Genomic DNA, 26,853 nt, shown 5'->3' with positions numbered 1-26,853 from the left:
CGACGCAGATAGGGTCAGATTTGCCACGTTCCTTCTGACAGGGGACGCCAGATTATGGTGGGAGAGTGCATCTGTGGCAGTCAACTTGCAGGTGCTGCCTTGGAATGGTTTTAAAGAGGTTTTCTACTCCAAGTACTTCACTGAGGAAGTACGAACCAGACTCACCAACGAGTTTATGACGCTGCGGCAGGGGGACAGTAGCGTGGCAGAATTTGTTAGGAAGTTTGAGAGGGGATGTCACTTCGTACCCCTCATTGTGAATGATATCCAGGCAAAGTTGAGGCATTTCCTGAATGGTTAGAGGCCGATCTTGCGCCGAGATGTGAGGGTAGCTGGCCCTACTTCTTATGCAGTTGCTGTTTCTAGAGCTCTGGCTGCAGAGCAAGACCAGCTAGACATTGAGATGGACAGGCAGGGCAAGAGGCCCTACCAGGCACCACCGCATCACCAGCAGCAACAACAGCAGAGACCCCAGTTTAAGAGGTCGTTTCAGGGGCCGCCTGGGAAAAAGCCATATCCAGGACCGCCAAAGGGCAAGGGTCCAATTCAGCAGCAAGGGGCGCCTCAGAAGCCCGGTAACTTCCCAGTGTGCCAGAAGTGCAATCGCCAGCATCTCGGACAGTGCCTATGGGGATCCGGGAAATGTTTTAAATGTGGAGCTACGGATCACATGCTTAAGGAATGCCCACAGTGGAAGCAGCCAACCCAGGGCAGGGTATTCGCCATGCATGCACAGGAGGCGGATCCAGACACCATCTTACTGACTGGAAACATTTTTATTAAGAGATTATCCACAACTGCACTGATAGACTCAGGAGCCACTCACTCCTTCATATCAGAGACGTTTGCTAATCATTTGGACCTCAAGTCCATTGGCCTAGACGTGAAATTTTCGGTGACAGTCCCGTCAGGGGAAGAGCTGGTGGCTACCAGTGTGATCAGAGACATTGATCTAGAACTACACGGCCACCTGGTATATGCAGATTTAATCCTATTGCCGATGCCAGAATTCGACATTATCTTGGGCATGGACTGGCTGACTAAGAATAGAGTTCTGATAGATTTTCAGAAGAGGTCAGTTTTAGTTAGACCGCCGGACATGGAGCAATTTCTTTTTGAGCCAGCCAGATGGAGAAGCTTTCCTCACATAATTTCGTGCATGCGGGCGAGGAGATTGATCTCCAAGGGATGTCAGGCCTTCTTGGCTAGTATTAGTTCAGCGCCTGACGTGCCCACTCCATCTTTATCAGAGGTACCAGTAGTCAAAGAATTTCCAGACGTCTTTCCTGATGACGTCACCGGCCTTCCACCAGAGAGAGAGGTGGAGTTTGCAATCGAGATCGTGCCAGGTACAGCGCCAATCTCTAAGGCACCATATAGATTAGCTCCAGCTGAGATGTTAGAGCTCAAGCAGCAAATTCAGGAGCTCCTCGACAAAGGATTTATCCGCCCTAGTTTCTCACCGTGGGGCGCACCAGTGCTCTTTGTAAAGAAGAAAGACGGGAGCATGAGACTGTGCATCGATTACCGTGAGCTGAACAAGGTAACGATCAAGAACAAATACCCGTTGCCTAGAATCGAAGACTTGTTTGATCAGTTGCAGGGATCTACCGTGTTCTCTAAGATAGATCTTCGATCGGGGTATCATCAGCTGAAGGTTAAGGATGCAGATGTTCACAAGACGGCCTTCAGGACCAGGTATGGGCATTTCGAGTTCTTAGTAATGCCATTCGGTTTGACGAATGCTCCAGCAATTTTCATGGACCTCATGAATCGAGTATTTCAGCCCTACCTTGATCAGTTCGTCATAGTGTTTATCGACGACATTCTCATATACTCGAAGAGTCACGAGGAGCACAACCAGCATTTGAGGACAGTTTTGCAGACCTTGCAGAGTCGCGAGCTATTTGCGAAGTTCAGTAAGTGTGAATTTTGGCTGCAGAAATTTTCATTTTTGGGGCATATAGTATCTAGCAGTGGTATTGAGGTGGACCCAGCGAAGGTAGCAGCCGTTAAGGAATGGGTTGAACCAAAGAATGCATCGGAAATCCGCAGTTTTCTGGGTTTAGCCGGTTACTACCGTAAGTTCATTAAGGGATTTTCGTCCATAGCAGTGCCGCTCACTTCACTAACCAAGAAAAATGCTAAATTCGTGTGGAGTGATGAATGTCAGAAGAGCTTTGATACTCTGAAGCAAGCTCTTATTTCAGCGCCAGTGCTAGCCACGCCATCAGGGCAAGGCGAGTTTGTGCTTTATACCGATGCATCTAAGCTCGGGTTAGGCGCAGTGTTAATGCAGTAAGGTCGGGTCATAGCTTATGTCTCCAGGCAATTGAAAGTACACGAGAAGAACTACCCGACGCATGACCTTGAGTTAGCCGCCGTTGTCTTCGCACTGAAGATTTGGAGACACTATCTCTACGGCGAGAAATGTCAGATTTTCACCGACCACAAGAGTCTCAAATATTTCTTCACGCAGAAAGAGTTGAATATGAGACAGAGACGGTGGTTAGAACTTGTAAAAGATTACGACTGCGAAATTAGCTATCATCCGGGAAAGGCTAATGTTGTCGCAGACTCTTTGAGCAGAAAAGTGGCAGTGGAAGTTCAGTTGTCAGCTCAGAGACCGCTACAGTCGGAGATTCAGAGATTTGGTCTAGAGATTTATCGAGAGGGCAGAGCTCCTAGACTGTCTAATCTGACGGTCAAGTCTAATTTACTAGATCGCATCCGGGCAGGTCAGTCTTCAGATGAGCAGTTACAGAAATGGAAACTGAAAGACGAAGCCAAGGGCAGTGCGCTGTACACAGTTTCAGACGGCATTGTGAGATACAGAGGTAGGATGTGGGTGCCTAGTGTTGGTTCGATCAAACAGGATATTTTGACAGAGACACACGCATCTCCGTATTCCATTCTCCCAGGAGTACCAAGATGTAAAAAGACCTACAGTTATTGTACTGGTGGCCAGGGATGAAGCGAGACATCCGTAGATTCGTATCAGAATGTCTCACTTGTCAGCAAGTAAAAGCTGAACATCAGAGACCAGCAGGGTTGGTTAAGTCACTCCCCATCCCCGAGTGGAAGTGGGAGAACATTACTATGGATTTCGTGGTTGGGTTGCCGAGATCAGTCAGAGGATCGAATTCTATTTGGGTTATAGTGGACCGACTCACTAAATCAGCGCATTTCCTACCGGTGAAGACGACTTTCTCCATGATGCAGTATGCGGAGCTTTATCTCAGGGAGATAGTTCGTTTACATGGATTTCCAATATCGATTGTGTCCGACAGGGACCCAAAGTTTACGTCGTCCTTTTGGAAGAGCTTACATGCAGCCATGGGGACGAAGTTGCTTTTCAGTACAGCTTTTCACCCGCAGAAAGATGGCCAGTCTGAGCGAGTGATTCAGATTTTAGAGGATTTGCTGAGAGTGTGCATGATTGATTTTCAAGGAACTTGGGAGTCTAGACTGCCCCTAGTGGAGTTCACATACAACAACAACTTCCAATCATCTATTGGTATGGCTCCCTATGAAGCATTGTACGGGAGGAAGTGCAGATCACCAGTTCATTGGGATGAAGTCGGTGAGAGGACATAACTTTGTCCAGAGATAGTTCAACAGACTGCAGACGTGGTGGTCAAGATTCGTGAGAGAATGAAGACTGCCCAAAGCCGTCAAAAGAGCTATGCCGATAAAAGAAGAAGAGATCTCGAGTTTGCCGTAGGAGACCACGTTTTTATCAAGATAGCACCTATGAAGGGTGTTATGAGATTTGGAACGAGAGGCAAACTGAGTCCGAGGTTCATTGGGCCATTCGAGATTTTGGACAGAGTTGGGACACTAGCCTATCGTGTTGTCCTTCCATTGAATCTGGCCGGGGTGCACAATGTGTTCCATGTCTCGATGCTGAGGAAATATTTGGCTAATCCTTCGCACATTCTGAGTTATGAGCCTTTGCAGCTTGCTCCAGATTTGTCTTATGAGGAAAGACCGACTCAAATCCTCGACAGACAGGAGCGCAGACTCCGGAACAAAGTGACTAAGCTAGTCAAAGTTCAGTGGCTGAATCAATCAGTGGAAGAAGCCACTTGGGAGTCAGAGGCCGACATGAGACTTCGCTACCCGGAGTTGTTCGATAAGACTTAATTTCGAGGACGAAATTTTTTTAAGTGGGGGAGGAACTGTAGAGCCCAAATTCAGTACACGTATAACCCGTGCATTTATTTCATTCGTTAAATCATTTATTTTAATTTAAAATGAGTTTAGCCATGCATAATTTATTTAAATGCATTATTTTAATAATAGTAATGTTTATGTGATGCACGTTAAAATGTTTTTTTCGAGTTTCATGTTTCAGGCGTTTATTCAAAGCGGGATTGAGGAAAAGACCCGGTGACGATTTTGGCAATTTTAAAGATGGTACTTTATTTTAAGTTGAGTTTGGGGGGGTATTTTAAATTAGTATTTTTATGAGATGTTAGTAGTTTGAATCCTAAATTAATTATTTTGTGAGTTTATGATTTTAGAACTTTTAAAGTCTAGTATGGTGTGTGTTATATTTTAATTAAAGAGTTTTATTTATAAGGTAAAGGAGAGTTAGTGTTTACTTAGTAGATAATTATTTTAATTAAGCAAAAAGTTAGTCTTTTAATTTAATTAAAACACACGCTACACACACACAAACACATTTTTACACACAGTAATACACGCCAAAACACACACACACAAGTTTCATTCTAGTTTTATTATTTTTGAGAGAAAGAAAACTAGGGTTCTTCATTAGCATAGCAGCCGCCCACCCCCTCTTCAAATTCCAGCAAGGTTTTCGTGAATTTTATTGCAAGAAAGCGGTGCCACGTTCGTCCCGGATCAACCCCGCTTCTATCTCCGCTTCGGTAACGTTTAAGGTTCAAAAGGCATGTATATTCTGTTCTTTCTGCACCGATCTTGTCATAGTATGCGTTGTGTTATTTTATGTGTGAAAATCCATGTGTGACGTTCGTCGTTTGAGCGGAAAATGATTTGAATGCGTTTGAAATACTTTTTAGATCTGAAATCTCGTAACTCACTGTTCGGTTGAAAACTGCGATTTTGCTGTCGAGATTTTGAGAAAACTTTCAACTACAAAATTGTAGAACGTTTCGATACCTTCAATTTGATATAAAATTCGAGATTTTTGGATGACAATTGAGTGAGTTATGATGTTTTTCGTGGGACTGATCAACTGCGACTTTTATGAAAATTGCGTCCTTGAAGTTTTTGTTGCAGGCTACGTTGGGGATCGACGGGTGATCGTTGCTGCGTCTAGGTATGATTAGTATGATATTGGGATGTGATTTGATACGTCGTATAGTGTCGATAGGCACTCGAATGCGTTAGGAGTCGTGAGAAACGAATTGGTGTCAATTGCTATGCTTTGAATTGTATGTGTTGTAAGGTGAACTCATTGCTTTGGGTGTTTGTACGAATTTGGTTGATGTTATGGAACGCTAAGGTGGGTCTCGGGGTGTCAATTCATAGTCCGTGCAACCGAGTCTAGAAAGTGAGCGAAGCATGTACAAGATTTTCGTGAGTTCTCGATCACAGTGGGTACACGGACCCTCACACGGACCCAGTCACGGGGTCCGTGCCTTTGTTTCTTTCGCAATGCCAAATTCCCGAGGCTACACGGACCTATGCACGGGGTCCGTGCCCTTCCTCCGTTTCGATGTCTTTTTCCAGAGTCTACACGGACCCCAACACGGACCTAATCACGGGGTCCGTGTCTCCCCTTTTCTGCACACACACCTTACAGTGCCTACACGGACCCGGAGCCGGACATGGGCACGGGGTCCGTGTCTTGCATATTTTGGGGAAAATATTTGTAACATGTTTTGAGGTTTGATGTCATGGTTTAGTGCAAGGATTAACAAGGTCGTGTCATGGGAAATTTTAGAATGTCCTAAGTAATGATTGAACTCGAGAATAAGTATGATTTCTACGCTAAGTCATGCAAGTTAAGTATGCAAATTCATGTTAGTATGTGCAGCAACGGCCCCAGTCGAAGTCCAACGAATCCTTCAACGCCAAGTAAGTATGTATGACGTGCAATGTAAATCTTTTAAGTTTTCGAGGTATGCTAAATGTCTTGTGACCAAATTTTGAATGGGTTTGGAAGTCGGTGAACGTGGCCGAGGACCTCTCCGCCCCGTTAAATTATGAACGGGTTAGATCATGGTTGGAAAGAGTTAAATTATGAACGGAGACCAACCAGCCCGTTAAATTATGAACGGGGATCTCAAGTATGCGACAGTGGATACGTCCTTGTCAGCCCAGTACTGTGGTGTGTCTGATCAGGCGTTTATTATGTATGGGTCACTTGCTTTAAAACATCCTCTACGAAAAATGACGAAGTCATGTATGTTTTAGTATGCTCAAATATGCAGTTATGATTATGAAAGTTTCACGTTATGGCACGTCTATGTATGTATGCAAGTTCAAGTTTATTATACAAGCTCAAGTTTCAAGTTATGTACGTTCTATTTTTAAGATGCATGCGATTTTATTATGTAGTACTCGTTATCCCAGTTTATACGTGTTGAGTCTTTAGACTCACTAGACTTGATCGATGCAGGTGACTATGTTGTTGAGGAGACGGGAGGTGGCGACCAAGGGGCAGGCTTGGACTGAGTGAGAGGCTAGACCCGAGGACCGCCTACGTTATTTTAAGATTTTACGCATGAAAACATTTATACTCTGATTTTATGTTTTGGATGTGAGACATTTTGAGACAGCTTTTCTTTTAGCAAATTTTAATTGCGATTGTTGATTTTGAAGATATTTTATGAATGATGGGTGACGACCGTGTGGATGTTTTTATTTAAGAAAATTTTTAATTTTTCCGTAAATTTTAAGTATGAAAAGTACGGTTCGTTACAGTTGACCAGTCGGGAAATTTTCCAGCAAGACGAATTTGACCGTTGCATTTCCCGAAACCATACAGAAACTTTTCAAACGGTCATATTCTTGTGTCTAACGTATATATCATTGTTGGGGCTTATAAATACAACATATTGAAGATCAAACAAGAGCTTTCTAAGGGAATTCAAAGCATGGGCAGTTAGCATGAATATATCAGCTAGTTGAGAGCACAAGCCCTTGCGTGAGGATACATTTGAGATGTACACTGTAAAGGATAAATTCCTCACACACAATCACTCACACATATACAAGAGAGTTGAGTATCAAAGTTTAGTTGAGTGAGTCTTCACACAAAGACGTAAAAGATTGTGTTGTAGTCTTTGCATATGAGACATTAAACAATATGCTGATTGTGAGGTGCTGCCTACAATCTTGAGTGCTAGGAGTTCAGTTTTAGGAAGTGGGTAAGTCCTAGCTGAATGGGTTTGTACAATGAGTTGTATAAATCAAAGTCTTCTAGTGAATCCTTCCCAAGGGGAAGAAGGGGTGACGTAGGAGTTGTTAATCTCCGAACATCCATAAACAAATTTGTGTCTATTTATTTATTGTATTTACTTATCATTTCCACTGTTTTTAAAGATGCATTGTTGAAGCATTTTATGTGTTCTTCAAATACCAAAATATTGCATATCAAGTGTTTGATAAATTGCTCCAACAAAAATAGTTTTACTCATTCAACTAGCACAAATTTTAAATGCTTTACAAAATCTTGAATCGGTTTCTACGAAGGATTATTTCGTGTGTCTTCCGCTTGGTTTAAAACCAAACTCGATTTAATTCATCGGTGTTCAATATTTCAAGAACCGAGCTATTATAGCTCAACGATTACGATAACCGATCCTAACACTGGTTTTTAGGGTCTCGGATTCTCGAGATAGCTGTCATGCAGGTTCTTTATTCTGAAATTTAACTTTTTGGATGTAGAAAATTGAAAGACTTAATGGTATGCTGCATTCTATTGACAATCAGTCATCATCCAAACATGTTTATTATGCCGACAACAGGTGAGTGATCAAGCATTTTTTCTGCTGATTCTTGATAGTTTTCATACCCATTTTTTAGAGTAGTCAATTTCATGTTATAACAGTTATCTCACCACCAAAGTTTATTCTTTTCTCATTATTAGATATGGTCGCTTCTGATAGCTCAATTAATTTAATTTTTCAAAGTCATTTTATTCTCTTCTGGTTTAGAAAGAACGTCTAATATGTAATCTAGGCAATTAAGATAAAACTATCCGAAGGCCAATTTCAAAAGTTCAATGACCAAGGGGCAATGAGACTGTCTTCTCTGGAACTTCTGTTTGAATCACTTGAATTCCATGTTTACACTTGTGTGTCTGCAAATGATAGATTTTTTTTTTCATCCAAGACAGTGATTTGGTGGTAATGTACAGGTCAAACAAAAAATTTTAATGCATAAAATGGTGCAGGGCAAATATTGCTCAGTAGTATAGCATTTTGAGCTTAGTAGATATTTTTGCGTTTGATGAAGTATGTTGGCTAGCTGTTGATTCTCTTTCTAGGGAGGAGGCAAGAGAAGTACCCAAAAAAGTTTCAAAACAAGGGAACCCATCAGCTTTTAAAGACTTGCCTAATGTTATTTTGAGGTACTGAAAGCTATTTTTTTAGTCAATTGCCTCCTACGAAATTGGATTGCCAGGTTGATAACCTGTTTCTACTTGCCTCCCCACAATTAAGATCCCTACCGAGTACCGAATGATATCATTACCGTCAACACATAAGCTATATTGCAAAAACGAAGTGGACTACAAATTTTCCTTGACAATCAGAAATAATTTGTTTTAGTCTGCCTGTCCTCACAGCTATTTCATTTGTCACTTCACCACCCATACTTTACCCTCTTTAAGTTATCAATACCTCACTTGTTGATTGAATATGGTGATATTTGGCGCCTTGTCATAATATCTTATTTTTCTTATTGAATTTAGTTTTCAATTTCTACTTCTTTGGTATTCCCTGCTATTGTTCGAGTTTTCTCTTCAAAAACTTTTTTGGATTTGTTGGTCACAAATATATACCAATTGGGAATATCAATCGCATGCTATGTGAGTTAATTATAATTCCATTTATGCGTGCATGATAAATATTTATGGCCGTGTGTCTTTTTTGTCTTGTCTGGACTTTCTACTGGGCTTCTATTTCTTCCCAGAGATCAATACTATCCTGTCATTGTGAGTGTTGTATCTTTTGTATAAATTTTATGAGAAGTAGGGGATGATACTTTTCTCCATCATTTATCCTTGCCACTTGACGAACTTTGGTTCAAGAAATCGAATTGATGCACAAGTGCTAGAGCATTTAAACCCAACTGACGTTTCTTGTATCATGAACTACTATCTATCATATTCCCTTAAAGGTCTTGCTTGTTGGCAATCGTTGCTGCATTTTCGTAAAATTTAATCCTTTTTCTATGTTGTATCTTTCTACTTTGATTTTGGGTATTTAGTTTTCTTCCAAATGACTTTTCTGTTTCTTGTAGAACATAACTTTATCGAATCAAATGGTTGGTTATCTGTCCGCCGTGCACAAATCCCTTTCCTTTTGATGAGTTTTGCTTTGGTTGATTTCCAAATTTCTTTCAGTCACTCATTGGCTTTAGGCCTTCATATTACTTTTGTTTCTCTTCTACATCGAGGAAGTTAGACTAGAATTTGTGGTTGAGGAGTTTAGTTTAAACGTGTATAGAAACACGGTCAACATGCAGGAAGACAGAGTCTTCATATCGAGAGCTAGAGGGTAGAAAAAAACGTTTAAAAGATCTAGAGAAAATATACACAGATATGTCTATGCAGAAAGAGTTACAGGTATCAATATTTCAGAGAGTACGTTATACGCTTCATTTTTTCCTTGTTTCGCTGTAGGGTAATCATTTTAATGCATCATTGGTGCAGAAAAGGGGTAAGAAACGCAAACTGCGTGAAGATGAAATGGTTAGTCCCACTTCAAGACCCGTGTATAAATGGCGACAGGAAAGGAAACGTTGAATAGAATACTTATATAACGAAGATTTCTTGAATGAGAACCTGAGGAGGGGACGTGCAACAATATCATGTAGTCATCTTGGAAGCACAATTTTCGTAACTGTGTGTAAACTGCGTGATTTTTTAATGGGAACAACCGTAAACGTTGAAACATAATTTTTCTTTGACTGATGTTGGAAACAAAAGTATACTTCAATGTTTTCATAACCAGATCACCTTCACAACCGGACCGGTGATCGAAACGGAAAACACATGTTGAATTTATGGTGTGACTGAAAATTGTTATATTATAAATAATGAAAAAGATATAGTTACCGATATAGTGTTATTTCATGCTTTTAAGTTCCCAAAAATACTCTGCCATGAGAGAAGTCAGATCCATCCAATTTCACTGCGAAGAACTACAATAATGTGTGTAAAGTTTATAGCTTATATTTTCATTGTCGAAATTCTTTTCCATAAAAATATAATAGAAAAAAGTGGGAAAATAGAGTGTTGTTTTGAATGTTTTATATATATATATATATTTAGAAAACTAACATTTAAAAATATGTTCTATTTAGATATATGTGTAATAAAAGAGTTACTTTGGAGAGAGTTCAAACAAGTTTTAGTTAATTTAGAATAATTTTTTTGCCAGAATATAAAATACTTTTCATCAAATCAAAATTCTCTGCATTGGCGTCTCCTTTAAACCCTAAGCCTTCACCGCTTTCCACAGGCGAGTCTTCTGTGCTTAATAATTATTTTGAATTTGGTGTAAATACGAAAGAAATCCGTTGTTTTTTTCCTGTACCGATAATCTTCGATGTTTCACGGTTAAATTATTTCAACTCAAGATTTTTTTTAGCCCTTTATGTTTTCTGTAGTGGTTTTTGCCTTTCTGAAGTTCGTAAATTGATTTTAAAGTTCTGTGAATTTTTTTTGCTAGCATAAAGGTGTCGTTTTTAAAGAATGTTATTCCAAGAAAAGCTCAGAAGGAGCGCGCTCAGCCGTAAGTGTGATTATTTTTTGGGGCCATTAATTTCTTTATTGCCCGTTTTGAAATATTTTGACGTATATTTCCGGTTCACTCAATTGATGATTTGTTGTGTGTACCAGGCATTTGAGAAGGAAATTTGAGCCGCTCGAAAAACATAAAGATTATGTCATTCGTTCACGAGCCTATCACCAGAAGGAGCAGACTTTACTGGTAATTTCTACTACCCTGCGTCTTGTTGGTTTTGGTAGCATTTTATGAACGAAATTTGGCGAGTTCTTATTTTATGGTAAGTCGCTTCTGCGTGTTTATAACAGAAACTTAAGGAAAAAGCAACATTGAGGAACCCAGATGAATTTTACTTCAAGATGATTAAAACAAAAACTGTTGGCGGAGTCCATAAACCTGAGTAAGCTGGAAAATTTTATTTTTATGAGGTTATCTGTTCTCTTTTGAGGATATTTATTTGAGTGTAATTTGAATATTAGCTGTTGAATGTGGATTTTGTAAAGGAGCCAGGCTAATAAGTACACTAACGAAGAGCTGATGTTGATGAAGACCCAAGTCATTGGATATATTTTGCAGAAGCTTCAAACTGAAAAAAAAAGGTTTTATTTTAGAGTTTCTGGTTTTTTGGGTCTCGGATTCTCGAGATAGCTATCATGCAGGTTCTTTATTCTGAAATTTAACTTTTTGGATGCCGAAAATTGAAAGACTTAATGGTATGCTGCATTCTCTTGACAATCAGTCATCATCCAAACATGTTTATTATGCCGACAACAGGTGAGAGATCAAGCCCTTTTTCTGCTGATTCTTGATAGTTTTCATACTCATTTTTTAAAGTAGTAAATTTCATGTTATAACAGTTATGTCACCACCAAAGTTTATTCTTTTCTCATTATTAGATATGGTCGCTTCTGATAGCTCAATTAATTTAATTCTTCAAAGTCATTTTATTCCCTTCTGCTTTAGAAAGAACGTCTAATATGTAATCTAGGCAATTAAGATAAAACTATCCGAAGGCCAATTTCAAAAGTTCAATGACCAAGGGGAAATGAGACTGTCTTCTCTTGAACTTCTGTTTGAATCACTTGAATTCCATGTTTACACTTGTGTGTCTGCAAATGACAGATTTTTTTTTTCATCCAAGACAGTGATTTGGTGGTAATGTATAGGTCACACAAATTATTAATGCATAAAATGGTGCAGGGCAAATATTGCTCAGTAGTATAACATTTTGAACTTAGTAGATATTTTTGCGTTTCATGAAGTATGTTGGCTGGCTGTTGATTCTCTTTCTAGGGAGGAGGCAAGAGAAGTACACAAAAACGTTTCAGAACAAGGGAACCCATCAGCTTTTAAAGACTTGCCTAATGTTATTTTGAGGTACTGGAAGCTATTTTTTTTAGTCAATTGCCTCCTACGAAATTGGATTGCCAGGTTGATAACCTGTTTCTACTTGCCTCCCCACAATTAAGATCCCTACCGAGTACCGAATGATAACTTTACCGTCAACACATAAGCTATATTGCAAAAACGAAGTGGACTACAAATTTTCCTTGACAATCAGAAATAATTTGCTTTATTCTGCCTGTCCTCACAGCTCTTTCATTTGTCACTTCACCACCCATACTTTACCCTCTTTAAGTTATCAATACCTCACTTGTTGATTGAATATGGTGATATTTGGCGCCTTGTCATAATATCTTATTTTTCTTATTGAATTTAGTTTTCAATTTCTACTTCTTTGTTATTCCCTGCTACTGTTCGAGTTTTCTCTTCAAAAACTTTTTTGGATTTGTTGGTCACAAATATATACCAATTGGGAATATCAATCGCATGCTATGTGAGTTAATTATAATTCCATTTATGCGTGCATGATAAATATTTATGGTCGTGTGTCTTTTTTGTCTTGTCTGGAATTTCTACTGGGCTTCTATTTCTTCCCAGAGATCAATACTATCCCGTCATTGTGAGTGCTGTATCTTTGTATAAATTTTATGGGAAGTAGGGGATGATACTTTTCTCCATAATTTATCCTTGCCACTTGACAAACTTTGGTTCAAGAAATCGAATTGATGCACAAGTGCTAGAGCATTTAAACCCAACTGACGTTTCTTGTATCATGAACTACTATCTATCATATTCCCTAAAGGGTCTTGCTTGTTGGCAATCGTTGCTGCATTTTCCTAAAATTTAATCCTTTTTCTATGTTGTATCTTTCTACTTTGATTTTGGGTATTTAGTTTTATTCCAAATGACTTTTCTGTTTCTTGTAGAACATAACGTTATCGAATCAAATGGTTGGTTATCTGTCCGCCGTGCACAAATCCTTTTCCTTTTGATGAGTTTTGCTTTGGTTGATTTCCAAATTTCTTTTCAGTCTGTTCTTGGCTTTAGGCCTTCATATTACTTTTGTTTCTCTTCTACATCGAGGAAGTTAGACTAGAATTTGTGGTTGAGGAGTTTAGTTTAATCGTCTATAGAAACACGGTCAACATGCAGGAAGACAGAGTCTTCATATCGAGAGCTAGAGGCTAGAAAAAAACGGTTAAAAGATCTAGAGAAAATATACACGGATATGTCTATGCAGAAAGAGTTACAGGTATCAATATTTCAGAGAGTACGTTATACGCTTCATTTTTTCCTTGTTTCGCTGTAGGGTAATCATTTTAATGCATCATTGGTGCAGAAAAGGGGTAAGAAACGCAAACTGCGTGAAGATGAAATGGTTAGTCCCACTTCAAGACCCGTGTATAAATGGCGACAGGAAAGGAAACGTTGAATAGAATACTTATATAACGAAGATTTCTTGAATGAGAACCTGAGGAGGGGACGTGCAACAATATCATGCAGTCATCTGGGAAGCACAATCTTCGTAACTGTGTGTAAATTGCGTGATTTTTTAATCGGAACAACCGTAAACGTTGAAACATAATTTTTCTTTGCCTGATGTTGGAAACAAAAGTATGCTTCAATCTTTTCATAACCGGATCACCTTCATAACCGGACCGGTGATCGAATCGAAAAACACATGTTGAATTTATGGTGTGACTGAAAATTGTTATATTATAAATAATGAAAAAGATATAGTTACCGATATAGTGATATTTCATGCTTTTAAGTTCCCAAAAATACTCTGCCATTAGAGCAGTCAGATCCATCGAATTTCACTGCGAAGAACTACAATAATGTGTGTAAAGTTTATAGCTTATATTTTCATTGTCGAAATTCTTTTCCATAAAAATATAATAGAAAAAAGTGGGAAAATAGAGTGTTGTTTTGAATGTTTTATATATATATATATATATATATATATATATATATATATATATATATATATTTAGAAAACTAACAATTAAAAATATGTTCTATTTAGATATATGTGTAATAAAAGAGTTACTTTGGAGAGAGTTCAAACAAGTTTTAGTTAATTTAGAATAATTTTTTTTCCACAATATAAAATACTTTTCATCAAATCAAAATTCTCTGCATTGGCGTCTCCTTTAAACCCTAAGCCTTCATCGCTTTCCACAGGCGAGTCTTCTGTGCTTAATAATTATTTTGAATTTGGTGTAAATACGAAAGAAATCCGTTGTTTTTTTCCTGTACCGATAATCTTCGATGTTTCACGGTTAAATTATTTCAACTCAAGATTTTTGTTAGCCCTTTATGTTTTCTGTAGTGGTTTTTGCCTTTCTGAAGTGTGTAAATTGATTTTAAAGTTCTGTGAATTTTTTTTGCTAGCATAAAGATGTCGTCTTTAAGGAATGTTATTCCAAGAAAAGCTCAGAAGGAGCGCGCTCAGCCGTAAGTGTGATTATTTTTTGGGGCCATTAATTTCTTTATTGCCCGTTTTGAAATATTTTGACGTATATTTCCGATTCACTCAATTGATGATTTGTTGTGTGTACCAGGCATTTGAGAAGGAAATTTTGGCCGCATCGAAAAACATAAAGATTATGTCATTCGTGCACGAGCCTATCACCAGAAGGAGCAGACTTTACTGGTAATTTCTACTACCCTGCGTCTTGTTGGTTTTGGTAGCATTTTATGAACGAAATTTGGCGCGTTCTTATTTTATGGTAAGTCGCTTCTGCGTGTTTATAGCAGAAACTTAAGGAAAAAACAGCATTGAGGAACCCAGATGAATTTTACTTCAAGATGATTAAAACAAAAACTGTGGGCGGAGTCCATAAACCTGAGTAAGCTGGAAAATTTTATTTTTATGAGGTTATCTGTTCTCTTTTGAGGATATTTATTTGAGTGTAATTTGAATATTAGCTGTTGAATGTGGATTTTGTAAAGGAGCCAGGCTAATAAGTACACTAACGAAGAGCTGATGTTGATGAAGACCCAAGACATTGGATATATTTTGCAGAAGCTTCAAACTGAAAAAAAGGTTTTATTTTAGGGTTTCTGGTTTTTTGGGTCTCGGATTCTCGAGATAGCTGTCATGTAGGTTCTTTATTCTGAAATTTAACTTTTTGGATGCAGAAAATTGAAAGACTTAATGGTATGCTGCATTCTCTTGACAACTAGTCATCATCCAAACATGTTTATTATGATGACAACAGGTGAGTGATAAAGCCCTTTTTCTGCTGATTCTTGATAGTTTTCATACCCATTTTTTAGAGTAGTCAATTTCATGTTATAACAGTTATGTCACCACCAAAGTTTATTCTTTTCTCATTATTAGATATGGTCGCTTCTGATAGCTCAATTAATTTATTTCTTCAAAGTCATTTTATTCCCTTTTGCTTTAGAAAGAACGTCTAATATGTAATCTAGGAAATTAAGATAAAACTATCTGAAGGCCAATTTCAAAATTTCAATGACCAAGGGGCAATGAGACTTTCTTCTCTGGAACTTCTGTTTGAATCACTTGAATTCCATGTTTACACTTGTGTGTCTGCAAATGACAAATTTTTTTTTTTCATCCAAGACAGTGATTTGGTGGTAATGTACTGGTCACACAAAGTATTAATGCATAAAATGGTGCAGGGAAAATATTGCTCAGTAGTATAGCATTTTGAGCTTAGTAGATATTTTTGTGTTTCATGAAGTATGTCGGCTGGCTGTTGATTCTCTTTCTAGGGAGGAGGCAAGAGAAGTATGCAAAAAAGTTTCAGAACAAGGGAACCCATCAGCTTTTAAAGACTTTCCTAAAGTTATTTTGAGGTACTGAAAGCTATTTTTTTTAGTCAATTGCCTCCTAAGAAATTGGATTGCCAGGTTGATAACCTGTTTATACTTGCCTCCCCACAATTAAGATCCCTACCGAGTACCGAATGATTTCATTATCGTCAATCCATAAGCTATATTGCAAAAACGAAGTGGACTAGAAATTTTCCTTGACAATCAGAAATAATTTGCTTGAGTCTGCCTGTCCTCACAACTCTTTCATTTTGTTAGGATCGGTTATTGACTAAGGAGTGTTTAGAAGGGGGGGTTGAATAAACACTTCTAGGTATTTAAATGTTTTTCGAAAAAGGTAGTTCAGTTTTGTTACAAACTGAACTGAGTATCCCGTCGGTCAATTATCAATCAGTTAAACTGAATAAGCAGTTGCGGAAAATAAACTGATTGAAAGATAGAATATCTAACTGGAAATAAAAAGCTGAAGTAAAGACAACACAATATGTTTCTGGATGTTCGGAGAATTGAATAACTCCTACGTCACCCCTTCTATCACAAGGATAGGATATTCACTAAAAGACTTTGATCGAGTACAATGCTTGTACAGACCCACTTCAGTTAGGACTTATCTATTGCCTGAACTGAAACTCTTAGTATAATACAATGATCTCTGTAAGTAACTGAACTTAGCACTTTATCGAATTATCAATATTTCAGAGTGCTAGTTTGCTCAATGTGTAGCCTTGATTGCTACGAATAGATCTGATAAGAGTGAGCAGAGATTTTGACAGAGTAATGGCAAGTTTGAGATTGGTCAATCGTCTTTTGTCAACTGCTCTTTAGTCATATTTATAGAATTATCTTTCAACGGTAATTTTGAATTCTCGTATCCGTTGATTGCCTCCTTATCATTTCTTGGACAGAGTTCTTTGATTGCCTCTTCATCATTTATTGTAAGACGGCGTATTAATCTCAATAGCCGAAATACGTTTTTCTATGCAGTGCGGCTTTCCACATTCAGTTGCTGTCTGATACGTCTTTTTGTCTTTTGAATGATCTTTCCCGAGGTATCTTCAGTTGAGAAGCTTTAATGTTTTCGGCTGATGGTTTTAACTGATCAGTTCTCAACTGATCAGTTTGTTTCAACTGATTTTAGTTGAATGTTCAGCTGCCGAATATGCTTTCATGTATTAGTTGGTTTAGTCGATTGATTTATGTTTTGTCAAACTCCAGAATTTAGTTTCCAACAATTTCCCCCTTTATGGTGTTTGACAAAACCAAGAGATTTAACTCAGCTCATTGTTGATAATAGATTATGCAACTGAATCATAAGATAGCAGAATTCCTTGTAGATAATATAGATAGCATAATTCCTTGTAGATAATATAAAGTCTGAGAGAATAACATCAGTTGGAGAAAATAACATCAGTTGATAATAATCTGATAATAATCTGATTCATTCAGATAATTCTTTAGCTGTTTTCTTCCTTTTTGTCAAATACCTCCATTTTGTCTGATAGCTGTTTAACGTGAAGGGAGAGAATTTTGACATCTGATGCGATGCTTGAGGCAATAGTGGTGAAGGAGGTCTGTAGTAACTCCATTTGTTTTGAAACAAAGGTTTCCAGTCGCTGAAATCTTTGACTGTTTACATCTTGATCTGTAGATAAGGAGTCGATTAACCCCTGCTTTGTTTGATCCATAGTTTTGACAAGGGAGTCCATTTTGACTCTAAGAGCATTCATTTTCTCTAAGTTGGACTCATTTAGATGATCCAATTTTAGAGTGTGAGATAGTTGCGTGTTCTGAATTTTGGAGATGGCAGAGATCATTTGCTCCATATTATTCTGTAAATGCTGAACTTCTTCCAGAATAAGATCAATATCTGAAGAGTTTTGAGGAGGAGAATGGTAGGATGATCCTGTTTCTTTGGTGATGTGTTCAGAAACGACCAATGTGTGGTCAGTTGAGACTGGATCATCAACATTTTGAACCGAGACATCAGTTTCAATTATTTCTCCTTGAACTGTAGGTGGAGGAGATGAATTCTGTTCAGCAGAATGACTGGTCTTAAGAATAACAGATGGTGGAGAATTGAGCACCGGTTCCTGTAGCGGAGGATCTTGACAAGCAAGAGGATCGTCCGTTGAAGTATTCATGTCAGTAGATGAAGCTTGCTGAATTGGTTCTTTTGCAGAGATAGGAGCCTCTTCATTGGTTTGATCAACTGGATGATCAATTTTGTCTTTTGTAGATTCACTCAAGTGAGAATCCTGAACGATTACTGAAATGATCTCATCGATGTGAGCAAAGGAAAGCTCAGCTTCGGTGTATAGTTGTTGTTCAGTAGGAGGTGACTGAAGCTTATCTAGAACTGGTACGTCAGTTGTAACAAGAGCCAGTTCAGACGATGGTTGCTGCTGTTCAGTTAGTGATTCGTCATCTTCGTTTTCATCATCAGTGTCTGAATTCCCTTGATGAATGACTAATTCCTGATCCATTTCCCAAAATTTAATCTGAGATAGCAACCCAACCAAATCAGAATCTAGCTGAGTGATCACTGCTTGATCAGCATAGGCAGTTGGGTTTGTGGGAATATAGTTGTTTTTCAATTTGCCGATAATATGAGACAACTTCTTTGCTCTCACTTGATCAAATAAGTAGGTTTTCCTTTCCATAGCCAGAGTAATGGAGGCTGCTTTTACTGTCTTCAGAACATAATCTTCCAGTTTAATAAATCTATTCAGTTGAGATTTGTTCTTCAGTTTCTTGGCAAAAATTTCAGTTCGGTAAGCCTTCCAAGCATCATAGGCCTGAATTTTTGAAGCTGCAAAATCATTAACCTTTGCCCAAACAAGGTCAATGTGGGTTTGAATCGGATTTGTTGGTCGAGGTTTTTCAATCATCTTCCCCTTTCCTTTGTCAGAACTCATGAGGTGTGGAATTTCTAATCCAGTTCGAGTTGAATCCACCATTTCTACAAACTTGATGCCTTTCGGGCGTGCGGGCGCGACACCAATTGGTAGAGATATCTGAGTTAAGGGAGCTTTGGCCCTAACTGATTCCCTCTTTGTGCTAGCTGAATCGTCAGGTGGAATGATGTTCAAGGGAACAGCTTCTATCGGTTGCTGACTCTCTGTAGTTATTGACTGATCAACAGCAATGGTGACTTCAGCAACCGACCTCACTCTTTGAGTTCTTGCTCTCTTGACAATCTGAGGTGATGGAGTTCTCTCTGAATCAGTTGTACTCAGAATCAATTTTCTTTTAGTAATCTTCCGTTGAGATAGAGTTTTGACTTTCTTCTCTGATTTTGTAGTCGCCTGATCAATTCCAATCTCCTTCTTAATCTTGACGAATTTGGCAGGAGAAATGTCCAGGTTGATTTTTGGTGGCATAGTGTTCTTTGCATTGAACACCTTGAATTTCGATAATCTTTCAGAATCAGCATCCACTAAACCTTTTACTTTCAAAAGATAACTGATTTGTACGGCAAAACCCTTGGATTGTTTTGACGACAAAAACATATTCTTCAGTATGTTGAAGATGAGTCGTTTCCAGTTGAATTTTTGATCAGTCATAATAGCAGTAATAGCTTGAAACTTTTCCCATGTAAGGGCAGCAAATGATCCTGCTTTTGCTAAGAGCCCTTTAAAAATTATATCAGCAAGCAACTGAATTTCATGTTTCAGTTCCTTCTTAGGATCGGAAACTTTAATTTTCCGTCCATCAGCAGATAAAAGGATTTGCATTTCATCAATATCAGATGCTTTGACATCCGAAAGTTGTGCTAATCCGTCACAAGGTAAAGAGAATAATTCCCCAAAAGAATCTTCAGATATAGCCAGCGACTGATCATTGACAGTAGAATTTATGATACCTTCTGAGTCAACCTTGCCAGAGGAATAGAAATCTTGAAGTTCTTTTGGATATATATCCTGCGATGATTGTCCCAGAAATGTTCTCAGACCAGCATTTTCGAGTTTTTGAAACACCTTTTTGACCTCATCATCTCCGAAAGATAAAACGGATCCAAAATTGATTGTCATAGCATTAAGCATGTAAGCGGGAATCTGAGTCGTCATTTCGTACTGGGTGATTTGCTGAAAGAGAAATTTAGAGAAGATATTTGTTCTTTCTTTCGGCAGTTTGTGAATAATCAAAAAGTAGAACTGAAATGAAGCGGGCAATTGTACATATGTTCGTGACTATTCAAATTTTTGGACACGTGTCAGTCCGTAAATATTTTGTGTTTTTCAAAAAAATGTACGCGTGCCATGTGTGTGCAATTTTGAGCGGTTAAAAACGTGTACACGTTGTAAACTTAAATTCATCATGATTTAGCAGATAGTCACGTCATTTGATTTGGAATATAATAGGTTTAATTTATTAACTTTGATGAGAAGATTAGTAGAATTTTCAACTGAACGATCAGTTAGGAAAAACTGAGTCCTTTCAGTTAGGAATTCACTAACAACTGTCTTCTCAGTTAATCTCTTAAACCATCATTCCCCCTAAATAAATGCATTAAAGAAAAATGACGGCAATAGACAGTAATGATTAAAGACGAGTATAGTGCTTGGCATATCAATCGTCACAGAGAGAAGCGTCCTTTCGTTTTCCTTGTCCTTGCCTATAAATAACACTGAAAAGTTAGTCACAAGTATCAGCAGAAAACTTTTAAGAAGAAATGGCAGGAGCAAGTAGTTCAAGCGTCGTTCCAGTTTCACTTGAGGCACAAAAAGCTGCAATAGAAGACAAGGTCTTCTATGCTAGTCTTCCCTACTGGGAAGAGTTACAGGAGCTAGAGCTCCTGTACAACTCAGGAAGGGTCACCACCTTTAGGCGGATGGCCCAGTTGAGAGAAGTGCGAGAGCACTTAAAAATTTCTGCAGAGGTGGATGCCTTCAAGGAGGGCCACCTTTATGAATTGATGTTGCGTAAGGAGTTGGAGACTCTTAACAGCATCGCATCTTCACATAGTTTCTGCAAAACTTCTTCCTCAGAACTAGCTGTTTGGATGAACATGTGGATAGCTAGTGTGAAGGAAACTTATGATCATGTAATCCTGTCAAATATTTATGGATGAATGAAATATTTATTTTGATTAATGTGTCATTTTATTTTGTTTTTGTGCACAATGATCTGTGATGAGATATAAACACTTAAACGCTAAATGATATCAGTTTTGATAAACAAATAAACTGATAAAGGATTAATTTTAATAAGTTGGTTATAATATTCAAACTAATATGAGTTATTAATAATTAACTCATAACTAAAAATCCTTGGTAAATAGGAAAGACATATTTAATGACTTAAAACTCTTCGTCTTCTTCATTTTCCTATAAATAGTGATCACAATGTGATATATTATCAGTAAAACTTTCAAAATGTCTGATTCTGATACAGGCAGTAGCACTCATGTTCATGTGACTGATCAGTCAGCCCCTCGTTTAGCTGAGATTAAAAGAAAAATGGAGAAATATGTCTTTCAAAAGGTATTGACAACCTGGGAAAAGATTCAAGAGTTGAAGAATGTGAGTGACAGTGGTGTCATTCCTACTCGTGCTCAGGAAAGGAGAGCACTGAAATATCTTGCTCGTTTTGAGGTTAGCCATGTTAGAGAGTTGGTGGAGGATAAATGTCTTTTAGAGGCACTGCTGTGGAAGGAATGGCATGTTGTTGATAAAATTTCGAAGTCTATGGCATTTGCCAGAGTTCGAATCTATGAGTTGAATGATTGGGTTAGAGCATGGCTAGATACAGTTGGATCTATGATTTCTTCTGTAAATTGGGAACGTTGGTATTCTTAATGAAATATTATTCTTAATTTGTTGTGTTCTTATTTTCTGTTTTTAATTCTGTTGAAGAAGTTATATTTCTAATAATATTTAAGATAAATCAATTAAACCAAGAATGTTTCGAAAATAAGAAAACTTAGCCTCTGGTAGTGGTTTTGTGAAGATGTCTGCTGCTTGTTGTTCCGTTGAGACATACTCCAATCTGATGTTCTTCTTCAGTGCATGATCCCCGATGAAGTGATGTCTGACATCTATGTGCTTGGTTCTGGAGTGAAGAACTAGGTTATGTGTTATAGCGATTGTACTTGTGTTGTCACAGAATATCGGTGACTCCTTTGCATCGACACCATAATCTTTCAGTTGTTGCTGAATCCAAAGCAGTTGTGCACAGCAGCTTCCAGCAGCAAGATATTCTGCTTCAGTTGTGGAAGTTGCTATGGATGTTTGCTTTTTACTGAACCAAGAGATCAGTCTGTCTCCTAGAAACTGACATGATCCACTTGTGCTTTTTCGATCAAGCTTGCATCCTGCATAATCTGCATCTGAATAGCCAACTAAATTGAAAGATGAGTCTTTAGAGTACCATAAACCAACATTTTTCGTGCCCTTATGATATCTCAAGATACGTTTGGCCGCAGAAAAATGTGATTGCTTAGGGTTAGCTTGAAATCTTGCACATATACATACATCAAACATAATATCAGGACGACTAGCAGTTAGGTACAATAAAGAACCTATTAAACCTCTGTAAAGTGTCGTCTCAACTGATATTCCCCCTTGATCAGTATCTAATTTAACTGATGAGCTCATTGGAGTACTTGCTGTTGAACAAGATTCCATGCCAAATTTCTTCAGCAATTCCTTGGTATATTTGGTTTGACTAATAAATGTTCCTGAATCCAGTTGCTTCACTTGTAAACCAAGAAAGAATGTCAGCTCACCCATCATGCTCATCTCGAACTTTTCCTGCATCAACTTAGCAAATTTCTTGCATAATTTGGGGTTAGTTGACCCAAATATAATATCATCAACGTAAATTTGAACAAGTAAGATATGATCATTTTTCGAGAATTTAAACAAAGTCTTATCAACTGATCCAACAGTAAAATCATGATCAGTTAGGAATTTTGATAGGGTTTCATACCAAGCTCGTGGAGCTTGTTTGAGACCATACAACGCCTTGTTCAAATAATAAACATGATCAGGGAAATTATGATTGATAAAACCTGGAGGTTGTTCAACGTAGACTTCTTCCTGCAATTGGCCATTTAGGAATGCACTTTTCACATCCATTTGATAGACTTTAAAGTTCTTGAAAGATGCATAAGCAAGAAATATTCTGATTGCCTCCAGTCTTGCAACTGGTGCAAATGTCTCATCATAATCGATCCCTTCTTCTTGTCTATAGCCTTGTGCTACGAGCCTTGCTTTGTTGCGCACAACTGAACCGTCTTCGTTCAGTTTGTTCCTGTATACCCACTTTGTACCTATAACAGTTTTAGAAACTGGTCTTGGAACTAAGTTCCAGATATTGTTATGAAAAAACTGATTTAGCTCTTCTTGCATTGCATTAATCCAATTAGGATCAGCAAGAGCTTCGTCAGTTTTCTTTGGTTCTAATTGAGATACAAAAGCTGAATGAATAAATAGATTGAGCATCTGATTTCTGGTTCTTACTGGATCAGATGGGTTACCTATTACCAGTTCTGGAAGGTGTGATTTCTTCCATCTAAATTCAGCATTTGTTGCTTCACAGCCAGCAAATTCTTCGTTGGGTAACTGAATGTTCTCTGTTTCAGTTGGAACTGATTCAGTTGATAATTGATTTCCATTAGTTTGCTCCATTAACTGATTGTCAAGATTTGCTTCCAATTCAGCTGGTTGATCCAATTTCTCAGGTTCAGGTGTATGAAAGATATTCTGATTATTACGACTTTCGTCTGAGTCATCATCTTCCAGACTGATATCTGTAAAACGATCAGCTAGCTCAACTTGATCAGTTGGCTTATCGATTAGTGCAGTTTCATCAAAATCAACGTGTGCAGATTCTTCAACATTCAAAGTTTTCTTATTAAATACTCTGTAAGCTATGCTAACTGATGAATATCCAAGGAATATTCCTTCTGCAGATTTGACAACGAATGCTTTTAGATAATTTTTACCATTGTTATGAATAAAGCATCTACAGCCAAATATTTTGAAGTAAGTGATTATGCTTTTTCTTCCATGCCAGATCTCATATGGTGTTTTCTTGTGATTTTTATTAATCATTGATCTGTTCTGAGTGTAGCATGCAGTGTTTACTGCTTCTGCCCAAAATCTTTGAGAAATACCTGAATCAGCAAGCATCGTTCTAGCAGCTTCCTTAAGAGTCCGATTCCTTCTCTCAGCTACACCGTTTTGCTGAGGTGTCCTTGCTGCTGAGAACTCATGCTTGATTCCAGTATTTTCTAAAAAGATTGAAAGTGTTTGATTGATGAATTCAGTTCCTCGATCAGATCTGATTCGATCAATCCCAACTGATTTTTCATTTAAAAGTCTTTTGAAAAGTTTAATCAGTTGTGCAGCAGTATGGTCTTTGGATTTGAGAAATATAACCCAAGTAAATCTTGAAAAGTCATCTACGACCACCAAGGTGTATTTCATTCCCCCTAAGCTCATGACTGGTATTGGACCAAAGAGATCCATGTGCAATAATTCTAAGCATCGGGATGAAGATTTACAGCCTTTGTTTTTGAAAGAGGATCGAACTTGTTTTCCATACTGACATGCTGAACAAAGTTTTTCTTTTGAAAAATTTATTTTGGGCAAACCAGTTACAAGTTCATGCTTACTCAGATAGGCAATAGATTTAAAATTTAAATGATTTAACCGTTTATGCCACAACCAGTTTTGAGATGATTTAGACGCAATAAAGCATACTGGTGTATAAGGTTGATCATTCCAACTGACTTTGTAAGTGTTTCCACACCTTTTGCCAGTTAGAATAATCTCTTCAGTTGAGTTTTTGACTGAACAAGAGTGTTGGTCAAACTGAACTGAGAATCTATTATCGCATAACTGACTAATGCTTATCAGATTATACTTAAGATTCACGACTAATAAAATATCATTAATGGTGAAGTTACCATGGATAAGCTTACCCTTACCCACAGTTTTACCTTTGGAATTATCCCCAAAACTGATGTTTGGACCATTGTATTTGACCAGTTGTGACATAAGTTTGAATCTCCTGTCATGTGTCGTGAACATCCACTGTCCAGATACCATATTGATCCAATACTTGTTCTTGTTGCCTGCAATTAAACACAAAATAAGATTCTGGTACCCTTTTCTATTTGGGTCCATAGTTGATTAGTCCTTTTGGAATCCAGACTTGAATCAGTTTAACTGACTGTCTTGTTGCTGTATTCCATATAGTCCTTCCCTGTCTGTGCGTGCTTGGTGTATAGTGTGTGGATGATATGACATGTGTTTTGTTCTTTTTCAATTGATTGTTCAGCCGATATCTTTTCTGAACTGGCTTAATATTGTAGTAGTTTGAGTAGCCATATGAATATTTCCTGCTGAGAGTTTTCGGTTGCTGATTCCATGAGTCAGTCTTACCCTTTGGAGTATATCCAATTCCACATCTCATGCCTTTATTCATATTCTGAGATGGCTTTTCAGTCAGTTTGCTCGACTCTTCTTGATTTTGTACCATAACTGATTTTACAAAGTGAATATATTTCCCTTTGTTCATATTCAGTTTTGGTTGAGTATCTTGGGAAGACAAATCATCTTTACCACAGAATCCTAAACCAGTTTTATCATCAACTGATTTCTGAGAGTTCTGTATATTAGTTAAAGTTTTAGATGATTTGTTCCAAACTTGAATGAGCTCATTGAGCTTTGTATTTTCAAGCGACAATTTTTGAATCATTGATTGATTCTTGCTTCTTTCATTAGTGAGTTCAGCAATCTCCCTTTTTAGACTCAACATTTCAACTGATTCATCAGTTTTTGTTTTATTGTCTTTGGGATAATCTTGCTTTGCTCTGAGTTTTTCAAATGATAAAGCAAGCTTTTGATACTCATTGACCATGTCATGAAGAGTTGAGATGAGTTCTTCTCGTGTAAAATCAATAGAGCTAAAATCAAATACCTGCTCGCAGCTTAATTGATCTTCTATGTTATCTGCCATTAGGCATGTTACTTCTTCCTCATCCTCACTTGAACAACAAGAGCTTTCTGGGTCTGACTCTTCGCTGTCAGTTTCTGCCCATTTGGCTTTGCTGTCTTCAGCTAGGAGTACTTCATGTTTCTTCTTGTAAGGCTTCTTTTCGTCCTTAGATCTTCTTTTGTGCTCATATATCTTCTTCTTTCTTTCAGTTGAGATTTGATTGTCCTTTTTAGGCTTTGGACAGTTGGCAATAAAGTGACCGGATTTGCCACAGTTGAAACATACATTAGACTCTTCTCTGGAGTTGTTTCTTTGATAATTCTTCTGAAAATTTCCTGGATTTTTCCTCATGAATCTTCCAAATTTCTTAATGAATAGAGACATGGCATCATTGCTCAGCTGATCAGCAGTTTTCTCAACTGAACCAGTTGATTCATTTCTAATAGCAGTCAAGGCAGTAGTTGCTGCTGGAGTAGATGGTTCTCCTTCTCGAGTTTGAAGTTCCAAATCATATGCTTTTAGATCTGCAAATAAATCATGAAGTTCAACTTTGTTAAGATCTTTGGATTCCCTCATTGCCATAGTTTTGACATCCCATTCTTTGGGAAGTCCTCTGATTACTTTCAACGCTACTTATTTATTTGTATACACTTTTCCAATTGCATTTAGTTCGTTGATGATACAGCTTGTTCTTTCATCATACTCATCCATTGTTTCTCCCATCTTCATTCTGATGTTGTCGAACTTTTGCATGGCAATTGAGAGTTTGTTCTCTTTTGTTTGATCATTTCCTTCACAAAGTTGA

At 37.8% G+C, this 26,853-nt stretch overlaps 1 protein-coding gene across 1 annotated transcript; it reads left to right on the top strand.

The window, feature by feature from the left end:
* The first annotated feature begins 403 nt into the window (after positions 1-403).
* Positions 404-13,728, top strand: LOC140842902 (probable U3 small nucleolar RNA-associated protein 11). The gene is made up of 11 exons (XM_073211108.1): positions 404-539; positions 9,463-9,542; positions 9,845-9,913; positions 10,903-10,958; positions 11,066-11,156; positions 11,261-11,352; positions 11,456-11,548; positions 11,646-11,726; positions 12,246-12,329; positions 13,449-13,548; positions 13,636-13,728. Exons 1-11 carry the CDS (start codon positions 404-406, stop codon positions 13,726-13,728), a joined length of 975 nt encoding a protein of 324 aa, XP_073067209.1.
* The last annotated feature ends 13,125 nt before the right edge of the window (positions 13,729-26,853 follow it).

The sequence above is a fragment of the Primulina eburnea genome, chromosome 10 (genome assembly GCF_022965805.1).
Source record: "Primulina eburnea isolate SZY01 chromosome 10, ASM2296580v1, whole genome shotgun sequence".
Classification (NCBI taxonomy): domain Eukaryota; kingdom Viridiplantae; phylum Streptophyta; class Magnoliopsida; order Lamiales; family Gesneriaceae; genus Primulina; species Primulina eburnea.
Note: the sequence above shows the minus strand (reverse complement) of the source record. Positions and strands in the feature narration are given on the sequence as shown.

Excerpts from the sequence above, each read along its gene's own strand:
- LOC140842902 (XM_073211108.1), top strand. The coding sequence starts at position 404 with ATGGACAGGCAGGGCAAGAGGCCCTACCAGGCACCACCGCATCACCAG. Across the intron at positions 9,914-10,902 it reads AACTGCGTGAAGATGAAATG|GTGTCGTTTTTAAAGAATGT; the intron begins GTTAGTCCCACT and ends GCTAGCATAAAG. Across the intron at positions 13,549-13,635 it reads CTATGCAGAAAGAGTTACAG|AAAAGGGGTAAGAAACGCAA; the intron begins GTATCAATATTT and ends TCATTGGTGCAG.